General features: G+C 38.5%; 1 protein-coding gene across 4 annotated transcripts in view; it reads left to right on the top strand.

Annotated features, from left to right (window-relative positions):
• USH2A (usherin) overlaps positions 1-14,509 on the top strand; it is a 371,236-nt gene that overhangs the window by 343,882 nt on the left and 12,845 nt on the right. For all 4 annotated transcript variants that reach the window (XM_072409865.1, XM_072409864.1, XM_072409867.1 and 1 more), the window contains 5 exons: positions 4,449-4,658; positions 4,890-5,128; positions 7,352-7,569; positions 10,983-11,159; positions 12,675-12,758. In XM_072409865.1, the coding sequence (XP_072265966.1) occupies positions 4,449-4,658; positions 4,890-5,128; positions 7,352-7,569; positions 10,983-11,159; positions 12,675-12,758 (928 nt within the window). The remainder of the gene's footprint in view (positions 1-4,448; positions 4,659-4,889; positions 5,129-7,351; positions 7,570-10,982; positions 11,160-12,674; positions 12,759-14,509) is intronic.

The following is a 14,509-nucleotide window of genomic DNA, read 5'->3' as shown; positions in this document are numbered from 1 at the left end:
GCAATTTCCATGTTCAGATTGGTAGTGAGGTTGTGGTTACCATTTCCTCATGCCAGGAACTGCTGCCTTGGTAAAAAGGTGGAGTCTACCCACAGCAGCCCTATAGAAAAGTAATGGGGGCTTTAGGAACCAGTGTTGTGGTGCAAGTGGCCCAACATCTGGCAAGGTGCCAGCCTTTGGGGTCTTAGTGGGATTTTATGATCCTGCCCCCATGATAGAACCTCTGTGATCCAACAAACTTGAAATGGATCTGGTTCAGGACGGAAACATTTGCCAACTAATAGCAAATGATTTTAAGGAAATCCATTCCAGGTTTGCTGAATCACCAATGTGGACATGAAACTCTACCTTCTCCAGTCTTGGATAAATCAGGTCCTCTGTTTCTCTCTCTCTCTGCTTCCTGTACTGCCAATCACACTCAGAATCCGAATTCAGGTTTACAAATGTCCCATATATCTGCTGGCCATGACTTTAGTGGGTGTGTTTGCAACTTCCAATTCTGTAATGAAACAGGTGAGCAAAAGAAGTATCAAGATCATCAGATTACCAGGATGGAGCACAAAGATTCTTACAATTTACAAAGATGTCAAATATCCCAGAGGGAGCTCCAAGGTGTTCCTCTTTATATTGCTAGATGCATGGAATGGCTTACATATTCTCCTGATGCATAGAAGAACACTTCAATTCTCAAGTATCAATAATGTAAATTGTATGATCACTATTGAATCTGTAAAGTACATAATTGATTAATGTTTTATGGCGGAATAATATAGAATAATGTTTTTATGCTATTGTACTTTGAAAGTACCATTAGTAATCTTTTTTAAGATTTTTTTATTCAGGCATATGGTACAAATAATTAAGGACCCAAACATCATTGATTAATAATGTTCAGTTCTATAAGAACATAAGCAAATCTGGGTGTTTGGGATGATTTTGCATTCAGACTGACTTCAAGAAGCAATACCATGTAATATTATTTTGTCACTTCTTGTTTTTATTAGGATATGTGTGTGTGTGTTCATTTCTATGTAAATGAAGAATCGATGCAATGAGACAATTCTCCATCAGAACAAAATAGAAGTTTAAAGTAGAATTTACATTTTTTTTTCTGCAGTAAAAACTAAAGAACACGAAAGCTTAGTAAGGAATACATCTGAGAAAATCGCTTAGGCAGTCTTTTTGTATTGCTCTTTAGATCTATCATTCTGATTGATCACTATGTAATTGGCCATTATTGAGCCTAATTTAACCCCATAATCTCCCCCATCCATCTACACTGTCTATTGCTACTGACGTCCCGCAAATAACTTACACATGCAAATGGGGACCCCGTCCGACCTTTTACGATATTCGTGTTTAATTATACAAATGATTTTTGATAAATAAGATTACACCTTCTTCCATATGTTTATTCACTCCTTGATGAAATCAAAATTTAATTTTCATGCAGATTTCTCGATGATCTGCTTAATAAGTGCTGAGTTTTTAGTTTGTTTAGGCTACAAATTAGTTGGTTTTGGATTGTGAATTGAATACAGAAGATCTGAAGATTTCACTTATAAATCGTCGGATGGGCTAAAGTGATTTATAAAAGAAGTAACAACAAACATTTACTCTCTATGTCTATGTAAATAATTGCTGCATAGGTTTTTGAAGCTGAAATACTAGCAAGGTGCTAAATAGTCATGTAATATTTACCGAGGCTTCAGAAACTTTTCAAACACCTTCACTTTTTCAGTTTTGTTATGTCGCAGCCGGACACTACAATCCTTTAAATTCTTTTTTTTTTTCCATTCTTCATACTACCCCCTAACAGATAAAAAACACACTTACTCTAAATCCCACGGATCTGTTGATCCATCGGGAGGTTTCTTCAATTGGGTCTTGCGTTGTCCCTGTATTCTTTTTAGGCCCAGCGCGATCTTCTTTATTCTTCTTTCAGGTTCTTCTTCGTATGTCACACGATCTCATACTGCCCAGGCACGAGATAGGGTGATGTGGATGGGGAAAAAGATTGCCGATTTCACTGCACATGAGTGATTTTTTTCTTATTAAAGAAAGGTCCCCGATCTTGGGCACAAGCAGAAGAAGCAGTGGCAATCAAGAATTAAGGGAGAGGTGCTTCACCCTTTGTTTTTTAAAAAAAGGGGGTTCCACCTAAAAGAAAATTAATTATAATTTTTACTTATGGGTTGTCTACTGTATTATGCAAAGAAGAATTTTGAGTTTTACAGTATCTCCCACCTGAAGTAGTGTTCTCCTGGGTCTAGTAGGTTCTTTGAACCTCTCTATCATGGGGTTCCATTAGGTGTCACTGCCTTACACATAACCCACCAAACTTTTTGGGCATTGCCATCAATAACTGAACATTCATGATGGTGGAAGAAGCTAGTCTTCTAGATATCTGAAGATGGTTGGAGGATGTCTGCACATTCAATTGTCTTTTCATGTCTAATACTTTTTTGAAGGGTGGGAGTCTATCAGCATGGCACATCTTGTCTTGGTAATTTTCACCTACTCTTTCTTGCAAAAGTGCTCCAAATCGATAAGATTGTAAGGGTATCTCTTGTGCACAGCCCTCTTCAATTTAGCCCACAGACTTTCTATTTGAGTTAGGTCTGGGCCCTGGCTGGGCAATTCTAAAACTTTTTTTTCTGGTGAAGTCATTATTTTGTTGATTTGGATGTATGCTTGGGGTCATTGTCGTGTGGTAAGGTGAAATTCCTTTTTACCTTCAGCTATTCAGCATTTTCAAGAATTTGGGCCAAAAGAGACTGGTATTTTGAACTGTTCATAATTTCCATCACCTTGACTAAAACTTGCAGCTGAAAAAAGCAACTCCAAAGCATCATACTGCCACCACCATGCCACCATTTTGTTTTCTTTTTATTTTCAGATTAACAAACTTATATACTATATATACAGTATATATACATGTGTTATTCTGAAAATAAAAAGATATCCCTAGTTCTTTAGTTTTTATTGCTGTCTCCTAAGGACAGTTGTTCCTTTTTTTCACAATGGGAATGGAGCTGTCTTCTGTACAAGGGGCTTTACTAATTCCCCATGGTATTATTCAATTATTGAACCTGCAGCGAGGAAGTCAAAGATGTGATAAATTCTGAAATTTGCCAACTAAATTGATTGTTCACCTTGAGAAAGTATAGTTAAATTATTGCAGAGTGACAGGGAACTCAATATAGTGAGCGATAGATAGATAGATAGATAGATAGATAGATAGATAGATAGATAGATTATAGATAGATAGATAGATAGATAGATAGATAGAGGAATGGATAGATAGATAGATAGATAGATAGATAGATAGATAGGTTTAAAGCCATACTGACTTAGCATTAGGTGAGCATTATGATGAGCACAGCCGTGAGAATCCTCCTGTGCACGATCCCCGAGCACTAGAGGTTAAATAAGGACAAGCCCTCATTTAACTTCTAGTGCCCGGGGATCGCGCATAGGTCCGATAGGTCCCCGAAATCTGTTCTCCGAAATTTCGCAGACCCATCACAAGTTTGAGGAAATTTTCGCGAGAATCCCTACTTGGCATAAAACGTTTTTATGGTAACAATACTGTAGTTTGGGGGATATGTTGTACAGTCAATAGATCAGTGTTTCTCAGCCCTTTTAACAATTTGGGATCCTTGAAATAATCTCCAGGTCTTCAAGGACCCCTACTATAAATATTATATCAGCTCACCATATATTACAATGGTGGTCAGTGGGAAGAATTCCTCTTTTTTTGCTCGCCATTGGGAAGAATGTCACCATTACAGATAGCCAAAAGATCATTGGTGTCACTTAAACTGACCTGGGAGGTGCAAATTGCTCATTGCTCAAGGAACTCCAGCAACCTCTGGAGGAACCCTGGTTAAGAAATGCTATAGATAAATCCTTGTTTCTCTATGGACCCCTCTTGGAGCCCAGGCTATATATCTATCCTGACTTCTGTTCAAAGAAATATGCTGTGCCCTTTGTCATTCAGTTGTCAAATAGCAAAGGTTCTGCTGTCCACTGATGTCATTCAGATATCAAATGGAAAAGATGTCACTGCCCTTTGAAGTTCTAGAAACTGAATGATAGCTGCAGGACATAGCAGGAGGGGGAGGGGTAGGGAATATATTGAATTGGGTCAAGGTCCCATGTACAGCATGAGCCTATAATCTGAGGAGCTCCAGACAAACACAGATATCCATCTAAAACCAATAGAGTTCCTTGCAGCTAGCACAAGTTCCAAGCATTTCAGCACTGGTATACATAGATATACATAGGATGAAGACACTGGATGTAGGTGATGTCAATATAATTGTAGTAACAAGGGAGATGCATATGTGTTTACTTCAATAAAGTTAGGATTTTATACTGTTGGTCTACGGGTTCTAGTGGTAAGCAGCATTTTAATTTCCTCGTATCCTCGTTTACTTTTTCAGGTATGGGCAGTAAATTCTGCAGGAAAGACCTCCAGCCCCTGGACCCGTTGCAGAACCGGCCCATCTGCCCCCGAAGGGTTATCTACCCCTGTATTCCATGCAGTGTCTGCTACATCTGCTGTGGCTAATATAACCCCACCGACTAAAGCCAACGGTATAGTGACTTTGTACCGGCTGTTCTCCAGGAATGACAATGGGATGGACAATATAGTAAGTGCTAATGATTGCATGTACCTACCTATGACATAAATGTTACAGCAACTCAAATTCAGGTGATTACACTGCTTGCATTTAAAGCACATACATTTAATAATGACTATTAAATACTGAGCTGCATTCTTTGTGCCATTTATACCTGCCTGGAATTTAGTTGTCAATAAATGGGTGGGATAGGTGTGCTACCTGTTCACTTTCTGCCTCCATTACTTTACATTCTCACAGCTCTCTGAAGGTACATCAAACATCCAAGTGATATACAGCCTGAAACCCTTCAGCAACTACTCGATCGGGATTGAGGCCTGCACCTGCCTGGCTTGTTGCAGCAAAGGGCCCGTAGCTCAACTCACGACTCGTCCCGCTCCACCCTCCCACCAGCGACCTCCGCTTATAACACACAAAGCTTCAAGGGCAGTGTCACTGCGGTGGAGCCAGCCACAGTCACCGAATGGCATTATTCAATCGTAAGTATTTAATTATTGTGACATTTTACAATATCTTATAATTAATTAACTAAATGTCATATTTCGCTCAGTCTCCTTATGAATGAACCGCTGGCAATGCGTTTTTAATCACTTCCTGCTGTTTGCCCATGAGAGGTATGACAGGTATCTGTACATTCTAAAGGCAGGTTTGGTCATAGACATTTGTCTTCTTTGAAGTCATTTATTTTCAAGTTCATTTTTTTGGTGAAAAAAGACAGTAAGTCGCATCTGTCACTTCCTACGAAGAATGACTTTCCTGTGTTTTTAACATGTAAATGTAGATATAGGTTTTGTATTAAAATACCATAAAAGACATAATAACAAAATGGCAAGAAAATAACTACATTCCTTATAAATAAATTCTAAGACATTATTCTAAGACTGCTTAATAAATAATGAAATGGATTCAAAAGGAAATAAGTAAAAAATCCCTAAAAACCACTGTGTGAGCCACTGAGGCCCACTGCATTACTCTTTGGCTATTGGATGGATCAGGATATAGCCATGGCATGGCATGGCTTGCATAGGAGGCCCCAGCATGTAGGCCTATTCATGGGACCACCAGGTAGAGAGGAATAGAATAGATACTGCATTGTAAAAGCCACCGGGAGCAGGGGACAAGGTTTGCATGACATTGCATGTCTCCATTCCATTCCATTTTGTTGTTTGAGTTAAGTTGTGCTGATCATTTTTTTCCAAAATTGCAAGTATAAAAATAATGGACTTCATATATCCAATGTTATTGATTACTTTATTCATGCTTTATATCATCCTATATATATTAGTCTGTTCCATTGACTTTCTTAATTTCAGTAGGGGGGGGGGGTCAATGACAGCGTGACGGAGCTGATATACTAATTATTCCTTGATGGAAAGTTCCCTTGAATGACATTTCTTTCCCAAGAACTGGTGTTTAAAGGGACAGTTCTATCCCAACCCTATTGGGTATTTTTCTATCCCCACCTGTTCTGTGTTCTGCTATTTCAGCAGCCACTTGTTTCTTTGCTAAATGAAGCCATCAATTAAATAAAAAGAGAGAACACATGGTGGGACCAGGAGGAACCTCATTGTTCTGTGCAGTGATATGGAAATATAAGAGCATAATGACATCCAGGCATGAAATGCACTCCGCTTCATCCCCATCACAGCATCGGCCAGGGCCAGATTTTAGTAGGTTTGTGCCTACAGGCACCACTCCGGTAGTAGTGCATACATTTCCTAGAACAAGCTGACATGTTGAGTCCTGGTGTTGCACAGTAAGAGGCTTCTTTATACAGAATACACATACAGCGCACTTGTATAAATGTCAGCTAAACCCCTGCCTATTGCAGAAGAAGCTCCTGTATAAATATATTATATATATATATATATATATATATATATGGGAGTCCAATAAGATTTAAACTTTTCAGTCACATGGCTAAAATAAAGATCCATGAGTCCATATTAGAGCTTTGTGACCTAAACTTAATGTCAAATATAGTAACATGGCAAGTAAAAAAAGAATTTTTGTACTAAAATAACGTAATTAATCTTCCATGCCTTCTACCTTTGGCTATATTTTTTCTGCCTTTTTTCTAGTATTTTACCCTATTCTATTATTTTACATTTTTGCTCTGTTTATATAGCTATGAATTAAAAGAATCCACAAAATGTTTTAACAGTCTCTGTTTGATTAGCAAAAACTTTGCCAAACTTTGCCTTTGCCAAATGCCACTGCATCAAAAATCAAAAGTTTGAATCAATATAAGCAGGACAATACATACAAATGTAAATGTTTTACTGCTTTATAATTAAAACTGATAAAAAATAGTTCGGGTTTGGTTGTTTTTTGTTTTATTTTTGTTTTTTTTCTTAAGAGCAAAATTTTACAAAAAAAAATCATTTTTTCATTTTTTCCTGGAAAAAAGGAAAAAAAAGTATGACTTATATATCCTAAGGAATTAATAAATTATTTTATAGTTGATTGGTCTTCAAACAGCCAACAACATAACCGATTTAGGGTCAGGTTTGGTGGAACATCAACAGAGGAAATCTCAACATATCTCCTCATCATTTCATATCAAGAAATCACTTAACTTTTTAATGAGGATTAGCTTAGCTTTTTATTTTATATTCATTTATCTCTTTATTTGCACATATGGCCATCTATAATATTATTATATGGTTTATTATATTATTATATGTTTTTATTTCTGGTAGGTATGAAGTCCACCTTCAGACTCTCTGTCCTCCAGCCACTGGTATGGTTGGAAAGATGTGTACCCAAGGACCAGTGGAAGTGATTTACTCCGGGATAGAGGAAGCCTTCAACATGACAAACCTACAGCCATTCACCACCTACAGTTTCTGTGTTGCCAGCTATAACTCAGAAGGAAGAGCCGTCTCCGAATGGATCAATTGCACCACCTTAAAAGAAAGTATGTATAGATTTGTGTTAAAGAAAGGCCATTATTGGAACTCAATGGGCCTGATTTATGAAATCTTTACAAGGCTGGAGAGGATACACTTTTATTAGTAAAGCTGGGTGATCCAGCAAACCTGGAATGGATCTGGTCCAAATGAAAACATTTGCTGACAAATAACAAATAATTTTTAGGAAATCCGTTCGAGGTTTGCTGGATCACCCATTTTCATTCAATGAAGGTGTATCTTCTCTACTCTTGGAGAGCTTTATTAAATCAGGTCAAATGAGTCTGATTTATTAAAGCAAATTTTGTCCATTTGATTGGCTGTGCCAGAATGATGTAAATCCTATGTAGAAGGGTGTGAGTTAAAATATTACTGGCATGCCTAAAGGTTCCCCAAAACCTGCCCATGTGCAGTTTAGCAAACTTTGACAGCTGGCGATCAGGCAGATAAGAACGGTTATTGCAGAACAGACATGACTCCTGATTTATTAAACCTCCCTGAAGCTGGAGAGGGTGTACTTTCATCAGTGAAGCTGAGTGATCCAGCAAAACTGGAATAGATTTCTTCAAATTCATTTTCTATTTGCTAGAATATGTTTTGAATCCTGGACCAGATCCATTCCAGGTTTGCTGGATCACCCAGCTTCACTGATGAAAGTGTATAATCTCCAGCTTTGGAGAGCTTTAATAAATCAGGCCCATTGTCTTCCCCTTCTGAAATACCCACCTACCTGAATCACCAAATTTCAAAGTGGAACTTATGTTCCACTTCAAAGCACAACTAAACATGTATGAGAAAAAAATGTAAACCAGTAGGTTCATTTTTACAGAAGAAACAGACCATTTCCCTTCTGCAATAAAATGAACTACCATTTTCCAATGCCAGGTATTCCAGCATGCCCCTAGATGCCAGGAATGAATAAATTCATGTGCGCATGTGCAGGAGTTGCATCCTTGCAGACTGACCAATCAAGCCAAAGATACGGAACCCACATGAGGACTTGGTGAAGTTAGTTGCACCTGCAATGGAGTGAATGTTATTAAAAACCAGATAGGGAAATTTATTTTTTTGCCAGGGACATACCTCGTTATTAGGGCCAATGATTTGTTGTGGTGGAGCAAACTGGTTTCCATTTGAACGCCCATTGGACAACCAGAGAATATCTCATTCTTTGAAGTTCGGTGGCCATGTGTCTTTAATGCACTTCATGGAGTTGATGTTGTCACCATCTAATGTGTTTATTGTCGATGTGAAAGATGAAGAACCATGTTCTTGGCATGAGCACAAAGTGGCTTTTTTGGATTTAGTATGAATGAACGGCTCCTCTGTAATAAACAAGTGTTGGGAAGTATTGATTGATGATTCAGCAAAATGAATTATTATTCACAAATTGCTTTTTAGGAGGCGTTTTAACAATCAGGAAACATGCTAATGGCCGCAGAAAAAAAAGGAGACAAATTAGCGACTGACATAGCTGCATAATTCACTTGCCAAGACGACCACTTTAAAGAAAAATTTATTTACTTCATAAAGTCCTTTTTGCTCCATCCTCATAAATACTCAATTTGTCCAACGCTGTTTATCTGGGGAAAGTGTGGCAAGTCATACTAATTAAGACCGATCATTTATTTCTATTTACTTTAATTGATTCTCTGGATTTATTGAGAAGGGGAATATGGTTCCATTTAGATCAGCCACACACAGGTAAAGGGTTAATTATACTGATACCTGCCTGCTGCTGTACTGGAGATACTGGGACAGGTCACAGAAAAGGGAAGGTTAGGTGGGAAGGTCTCCTGGATATACTTGCATGTACCAATGCTGTAATTAAAAGCTATGTTTCTTCTTAGTTCAATTAGCATCAGACCAGCCATTGCTAATATGCAGAGGGTAATTAAAGAGTAATTGCACCTAATAAGGGCGCCCTCTAGTGAATCGATAAACCTTTGCAGGATCCACAGACATTCAGATTTATTCCCAGTTTGCTGTAAATAAGCTTTAAATCCCCCATTCACTGACCTTTAGAGCTGCAGTCACTGTATATCCTACTCCAATATAAGTCACTATATTCCTTACATCCTACTTCAAATAGCTCAGCGCTGCCTGCTCCTACTACCAACAGTGAACATGGCAGCTCAGTTATTCCTGCACACCCCACTTAGTATTCCCACTTCCCTTGCTTGCCCTACCAGCAGCAACTCAGCAACCTCCCAGCCTTTTACTCTTCTGTATACACACAGTAGAAGTCTTTGCTGGGAGCTTAGCTGCCGAGAAAAGTGCTTGAATTACTTTAATGCTATTTTTATGAATTTGGAGAATGTATTTCTCCACAGTGGCTGCAGCTAGAGAGGTCAGTAAGGGTTTAATATAAACAGCTTGCTGATGTGTGAATACCTTAATGTTAGTACAATGTCCATAAGTTCAATTTAAAGTTCCACTTTGAAAATTTGTGATCAGATAGATGTTTATTGCAGGGGCAGGCGATGTCCCCTTTGCAGTTACTATGGATACCTGCCTGGTTGTCGCCTAGAAATTTGGCTGTGCGTGCACAGCTTGGAGGTTGATGCCAGGGATTCCTGGAAAGCCCAGCTTCCCTTCTATGTGCTGGGAATCCATGGACTCCTTAGCATGCACTTGCACAGGAGTTACTTTATCCCAGCCCAGCCAATCAGGATGGGTGAAGATCGGAAAGTGGAGGAGAATAAGGAAAAAGATGGCTGACCACAGAATGGGAACAGTTGAGTATCAATGGTTGAGTTCTGCTTTAAAGAGGAACTAAACTCAAAACACAAAAAAAAAAAAAAAAAAACACCTTTAATCCAGCAGAGCAGACCAATCACTCCAGGGGTGTCCGACATCTGGTCCTGTGACGTCCAGACAACCATCCCGGAGCCAGCGCTCCAGGCACCGCCATCTTTGTCTTCTCTTCCGGGTTCTTCATCGTACGTCACCAGACCCAGGCACAAGATCAGGATGAAAAAAAAATTGCCGACCTCACTGCGCATGTATGAGATCGGCAAATCTTTCTCTTTTAGTAAAAAGGTTCCTTCTGGGCATGCTCGAGATGGAGTGCCCAGGAGCTTTGCGCTCCCATTCATTTTCCACCGCCTAGGCGGCTGAGAATTAAGGGGCGGTGCTGCACCCTTTTAAAAAAAAAAAAAAAGATGTTGCACCTAAAAAAAAAAACAAAAAAAAAAAGAATTTTTACCCTACATAAAAGGGTATCTACCGTTTTATGTAAAGTGAAAATTTCTGAGTATAGGTACGCTTTAAGTCACAAATATTTAACTCCTTCTGCTGACCTCCGCATAACTGTATCAATGGGTGGACAGAAGAAGGAGCCAGCAGAAGCTGCAGCGAGGGGGCTGGGGTCTTTTCTGGTTTATTTATTGTTGATTTGCTTTTATTATTTTTTTTCCAGAGCCAGAATACAAAGCAGTTTTTTATGTTTTAAGTAACATCACAACAATATTTGTGGACTGGGGGCTCAGTTTTCACCTTCACGGACAGCTGAAAGAATTTGTCTTAACGGAGAGAGGAGAGCGGCTGTACAGTGGATTCGACACCAATGTCCACCTTCCAAAGACCTCCGACAAAAGTGAGTGTTCAAAATGAACCTGATAGGAAAGTATCAAACTTCCAGGCTGTCATGTTTAACCTCTTGCTTCATCTTTGAGGATATAGCCAGCAAGGTTTAAATTCCAAATCTGTTTTCCTTTATTAAGTTGGAGGTAAAGTCATCCAGTTTTTGGTGTATATTGGCCAATGAAACAGTCACGCTGCACATGGTGCTCCCTTAAAGGCATGAGGAGATCTTCTGTCATTCAGTATCATAATTTAAAAAACTAAAAGAAACTCAAAAATAAATATTTAACATAAACAATCAAAATATGAAATGTAGACATGAAAAATAGAAAGTGACTTGTTTGGGAATAAATTACTCCACAGTAGATGCAGCTAGAGAGGTCAGTGAGGGTTTGTTTTAAAGCTTGTATCAATATTAAAGGTGTTATTATTATTATTATTTCTCAAAGTTTACAGCAAATTCTCCAGAGTTTGGTTTCCATTGGTTCCTAAAAGCTTTATAAGGCAGTTTGCCAAGGCCTACTCTGCGTAAGATTTCTTTAACTGACTTGATAAATTTGGAAATTAAATTATTCCACAATGCTTACAGATACGAAGATTAATAAGAGCCTGTTTAAATGTCTTTAATGCTGGGCACAGGTTTACTTTAAGACTGCTATAGTGTGGGCTAATTGGATAATGCAAAAGTCTATTAAGAATATTCCTCAGTCCATTGCCAAGCATATTCCCATTGTATGCTGCAACTAAAGTTTCACTTTTTAAATATTCTCGATCAGGTAAGGCATTATTTCAGAAAGGGTCAGATGATGTCCCTCCTGCAATAATCTCTCCTGCCTTCCTGATCATTCTGGGAAACCTTCTCAAAAGCTGAACTGAGCATGCGCAGCATCAGCATTGGTTGTCAGAAAACCCAGCAATCCCGGCTTCCCCTGCACATTCGCCTTTTCGGGAGTTACATTATCCTGGCCCAGCCAATCAAGATAACCAAAGATGGTTTACTGGCGGTAAATAGAAAGAAATGTATGGGGCCACCTTGTGGTGGAATGGGGAGAAGGGAATATAGAGGGATTAGTTCCGCTTTCATTGTGCCAACTCAGAGCAGATTTGATGATGGAACCCACTATTGCCTCATATACATGACTATAGCTAGGAAAGAGGAGTATTTTGGAGATGCATTCAGAAAGAGAAAGGCTGACACATCATCCCTGTACAATACAAATTCTTGATGTTGTCCTTTGGTGTTCCAAACTCTAAAGGTATTATGTATGCAGATTGGAGATAGCTAGCCTTCTGGGCTCCAGTATGCAATCTATTTATAAAGCAGTGAATCTGACATTCACTGAAACATTTCATGGTGTTATTGAATGTCATATTCACTGCTTTATAAATAGACCCCACTTGTGTCTTTGATGAATGAGTTGTCTGGAACATCCACATACAGAACATACCAAAAATACTTTTAATATCTTTCTATTATTAAACTTGCTATGAAGGTTCTAAATGAGCTAATTTGTGTTTTTTGTTCTAGCTTTTTATTTCCAGGTGAGATGCACCACAGACATGGGAAGTGTGAGCACCCCGATCGTAAAATATAACTCAGCTACAGGACTGGGTAAGGAAATGTTGATTTCTGGTTTACATTGAGCGATAAACTGTTATATGAAGTCTATTTTAATAATATAATATATTTTAAATAATAAAATAATGATTATAATATAAAAATAAAAATAATTAATATTTGTATATATATATATATATATATATATTTATTTATTTATTATTATTATTATTATGCGTTGTTATTGAATGTGTATCTATCTAATATACATGAGCAGGTAATATAAAGTTATCTTTAATTAAAAAAAAATCAATATTGAAAATCAAGCTCTTTCTGCAATACACACCTCTCCACTATTGCTGTCCTTCCACATTTATTCCTTTTCACCACTGAAGGTCCCCAGTCTTCCAGGGTAATTGATGTCATTTCACACGGAAGACTGAGAACGTATGGTGAGTACAGAGTCTCATGGACCCGTCCTGTAGGGGGCAGTGTCATAGTGTCCTTCATTCCAATATGATAGGTCAGTCATACCGTTAGCATCAGTGAGGACCACCCACCGTCATGATTGTCTTGAATACATCTGGAAAAGTAAAGTGTAAATCCAACATTGTGGAGCTGCCAATAGAGCAAGTGGAAGATGGTAATGCGTCAATTGGGATATATGTTAAATAGGAATTACACTTCTTTGGAAAGATTTCCTCTAATTTCCTATTGTGTCAGGAAGTGAAGAGAAAAGTGCTACACAGAAAGCCAGGATATCTCAAAATTTTGCTCCTTGCAATTTTATTGAAAACAAAGATTTATGCGCACTGTAAATCTCAAAAAAAAAAAAGTGGGAATGGTTTGGAAACCTGGTTAAATCGGACCTCCACCCAACCTTAGCAATATAAAAAATAAAACAAAAAAAGACGCTTTTGCTGCATTGTTCAATTTTAACGCAGACATTTCCAATGCAATACTTTTATCTGCCACTAGATGTCCTCAGCCTGATAGCCAACTTCATTCATTTCTCTTCGTCTGAACCCAGGTCGCCCATTACCATTTATATAACAGTGAAAAAGAAGCAGCACAGAGGGTTTATCTTTGTTTCTGTCTTCTCATCCTGTCAGCATACTTCTTATCAGTACAGTAACTGATTGGCTGCTTTCACTGCTTCTTCTTCTTACATTGAAGCCCTACTATACTGGGTCATGATACCTGGCATTTTTTACCCTACTTGCATTTGTATAAGTGCTTTAAATTCTGCATTTTTGTGTCTTTTAAATGTTTCTATTATTGAGCTTGAGCAGAAATCACTTTTATCAGCTGTATTCTCCTTTGTATAGACACCAGGCTCTGAGCAGAAGCTGCCAGCCATCTATCTGTCTGTCTTCCATGCTGGCAGCAGCTTGCTCTTCATCTCCCCTGCATGCCTGCTTGCATTATCTTTATGGCTTCCATTGATGCCGTTATGTGCAGCTATCAGTGAGCGTGGCACTGTGCGGCGGGATCCAGTGTTTATCCTGGTAAATGAAGATGCCAAATAAAGGTTAGAATTACTCAGGCAGAGGATGGCGGGGAGAGCATGTAAGTCAGCTCCTGACATATTCTATTTGTGGGCAGGAAGGGTGGGGGTGACACTTCCCTCTGTACTCAGTGTAAAGATTGAGCTCTACTCATTTCATGTCTCATGAATCAGTCTCTTTTACAGCACCTCTCATATGAAGGGCTTTTCTCAACTATAGCCGGATGGAATAATAAAAAGGCCGCGGCCAGCTATGGGACTTCTATTTATTTTAGAAAGTACAAATCAAGATCTGGAA

Source organism: Pyxicephalus adspersus, chromosome 4 (assembly GCF_032062135.1).
Source record: "Pyxicephalus adspersus chromosome 4, UCB_Pads_2.0, whole genome shotgun sequence".
In the NCBI taxonomy this organism is placed as follows: domain Eukaryota; kingdom Metazoa; phylum Chordata; class Amphibia; order Anura; family Pyxicephalidae; genus Pyxicephalus; species Pyxicephalus adspersus.
Note: the sequence above shows the minus strand (reverse complement) of the source record. Positions and strands in the feature narration are given on the sequence as shown.